The sequence below is a fragment of the Armigeres subalbatus genome, chromosome 3 (genome assembly GCF_024139115.2).
Source record: "Armigeres subalbatus isolate Guangzhou_Male chromosome 3, GZ_Asu_2, whole genome shotgun sequence".
In the NCBI taxonomy this organism is placed as follows: Eukaryota; Metazoa; Arthropoda; class Insecta; order Diptera; family Culicidae; genus Armigeres; species Armigeres subalbatus.
The window spans coordinates 287,652,037-287,654,406 of NC_085141.1; the positions used below are offsets into that span (position 1 = coordinate 287,652,037).

General features: G+C 50.9%; 1 protein-coding gene across 1 annotated transcript; it reads left to right on the forward strand.

The window, feature by feature from the left end:
* The first annotated feature begins 376 nt into the window (after positions 1 to 376).
* Positions 377 to 859, forward strand: LOC134222536 (uncharacterized). The gene has a single exon (XM_062701701.1). The coding sequence runs from the start codon at positions 377 to 379 to the stop codon at positions 857 to 859; it is 483 nt and encodes a 160-aa protein (XP_062557685.1).
* Positions 860 to 2,370: the final 1,511 nt, after the last annotated feature.

Below are 2,370 nucleotides of genomic sequence, written 5' to 3' on the forward strand. Positions count from 1 at the left end.
ACATTGCGGGGAAGAAGCACAAGCTTCGAATAACCATAGAAGATGGAAGTGTAGAAGTCAAAGTGCATGATTTGCCGGAAAACGTTTCCGAAGAGAAGATAGTTGAGTTCCTCAGTGCGTTCGGAGAAGTGATCTCGCTGCGGGAATTAACGTGGGGTGATGGTTTCGAGTTCGGTGGAATTCCGCTCGGCATATGGTCGGCTCGTATGCTCATAAAACGCAACATCGATTCGTGGGTCACGATCGATGGCCAGCAGGCGTATATCGTCTACAAGGGGCAGATTTCCTCTTGCAAACACTGCAAAGAGCAGGCCCACACTGGCATTTCTTGTGTGCAAACAAGAAACTACTGGTCCAAAAGAGCTATGCCAACGTGATGAAGCAAGCTGGACCACGACAACCACCGCAGAAGGCAAACGGCGCCAAACCTCCGATCGTTAAACCGGTCGGCCAGCGCTCTGTCGCTCCTCGACCAGCATCGCTGGAAGCCTTTCCCGAGCTACCGAAGCCAACGAGTGAGACCGAACCGTCTAGCTCAAACAATCACTCAACAAGTCAGCCAGCTGCAAGCACCGCACGAACGGTGTCCCCCAGCCCACTGTTGCAAATACAGCAGGCACGCAGCTCTTCATCGTCGTCGTTGCGAACAACCACACAACCACAATGCGCCGAAGTGGTATTAGTGGATATATTCAGAAAGCCTGTAAGCGCGATTCGGTCGCAAAGCCGAACTGCCGGCAACGAAACAGATGATTCTTCGTCATCGACAAGAAGTAGCCGAAGCCGAGGGCGTCCTCCCGGCAAGAAACAACGATGCGACGACGGAGACGACGAGCGGGACGAGAACTACAAACCATAAATGGCTCTCGCGTCCTACAATCTCGCGTCGATAAATATCGGAACCATCACGAACCAAACAAAACTGAACGCACTCCGAACCTTCATCAGCAGCCAAAGTCTCGATATCGTGTGTCTGCAGGAAGTCGAGAACGAACAGCTTTCCTTGCCTGGCTTTATCGTTTTCGCGAACGTGGACCACACGAGGAGAGGCACTGCTGTTGCAGTGAAGGATCACATCCACGTCTCTCACGTCGAGAAGAGTTTGGACAGCCGGTTGATCGCGCTGAGACTGCACGACACGACCATCTGTAATGTTTACGCTCCCTCCGGCACTGCGCAGCGAGCGGCCAGAGAAGATTTCTTCAATGGCACGCTGGCCTACTACCTCCGTCACGGCACCGCAAACGTCATCATCGCTGGCGATTTCAATTGCGTACTGCGCGCATGCGATTCGTCCAGCCCGAACACAAGCCCGTCCCTCAAAACAGCCGTCCAACAATTGCAACTGCATGACGTGTGGGAAAAGTTGTGCCCGCGAGATCCCGGGTTCACGTACATCAACCGGAACGCACAATCCCGATTAGATCGCATGTACGTAAGCGCTGGTCTGCGGAATAATCTGCAGTCCGCCTACACGCACGTCTGCTGCTTCACAGACCACAAAGCGCTGACGGTAAGATTATGTCTCCCCCCACTGGGACATGAGCCCGGGCGCGGATTTTGGGCCCTGCGGCCGCATCTTCTGACGGAAGAAAACGTTGCCGAGTTCCATTATAAGTGGCAATATTGGACTCGGCAGCGCAGAAACTACGGGTCGTGGATGGAATGGTGGCTGTCGTACGCTAAGCCCAAAATCAAAACGTTCTTTAAGTGGAAATCTCGTTTCGTTTTCGAGGATTTCCACGATGCGCACCAGCGTCTCTATGCGCAACTAAGGTTAGCGTACGATGGGTACTATCAACATCCCGAAATGTTGACCACCATAAACCGTTTGAAAGGTGAAATGCTGTCACTGCAACGGAATTTTTCCCACACGTTTATGCGTATAAACGAAACCCACCTGGCGGGAGAGCCCATGTCGATCTTCCAGCTGGGGGAAAGACGACGGAAAAAAACAACCATTACGCAGCTGCAAACGGCTGACAACGAGGTAGCTGATGAGCCCCATGAAATCGAAGCAAATCTGTTTGCCTTTTTCTCGAGCCTCTACACTAGACTGGCCCAGATTACTATGGGGAGAAAAAAATGTTGTCGAATTCCACGGGGCACCCCCCAGAATTGTGTCTTTGGGTGAGAAAATCAATCTCTGAAAATTTCAGCTCAATCGCTTGTTGCATAAGCTGGCGCATTTGATTTGAAGTTTGTATGGGGATTTCAGCCAAAATGTATAGGAAAATACACCTCCGTCACTCATTCGATCTGGAAATTGGTTCTGATTGCTCGATTGACCTCAGAATTGCAAAAACGGCAGTTGGTATGCTACAAAACAATTTCACAGAACATTACATGATGATTAAATGAACTTTTATA

What these genes read in the sequence shown, in the direction of transcription:
- LOC134222536 (XM_062701701.1), top strand. Translation starts at nt 377, where the DNA reads ATGAAGCAAGCTGGACCACGACAACCACCGCAGAAGGCAAACGGCGCC.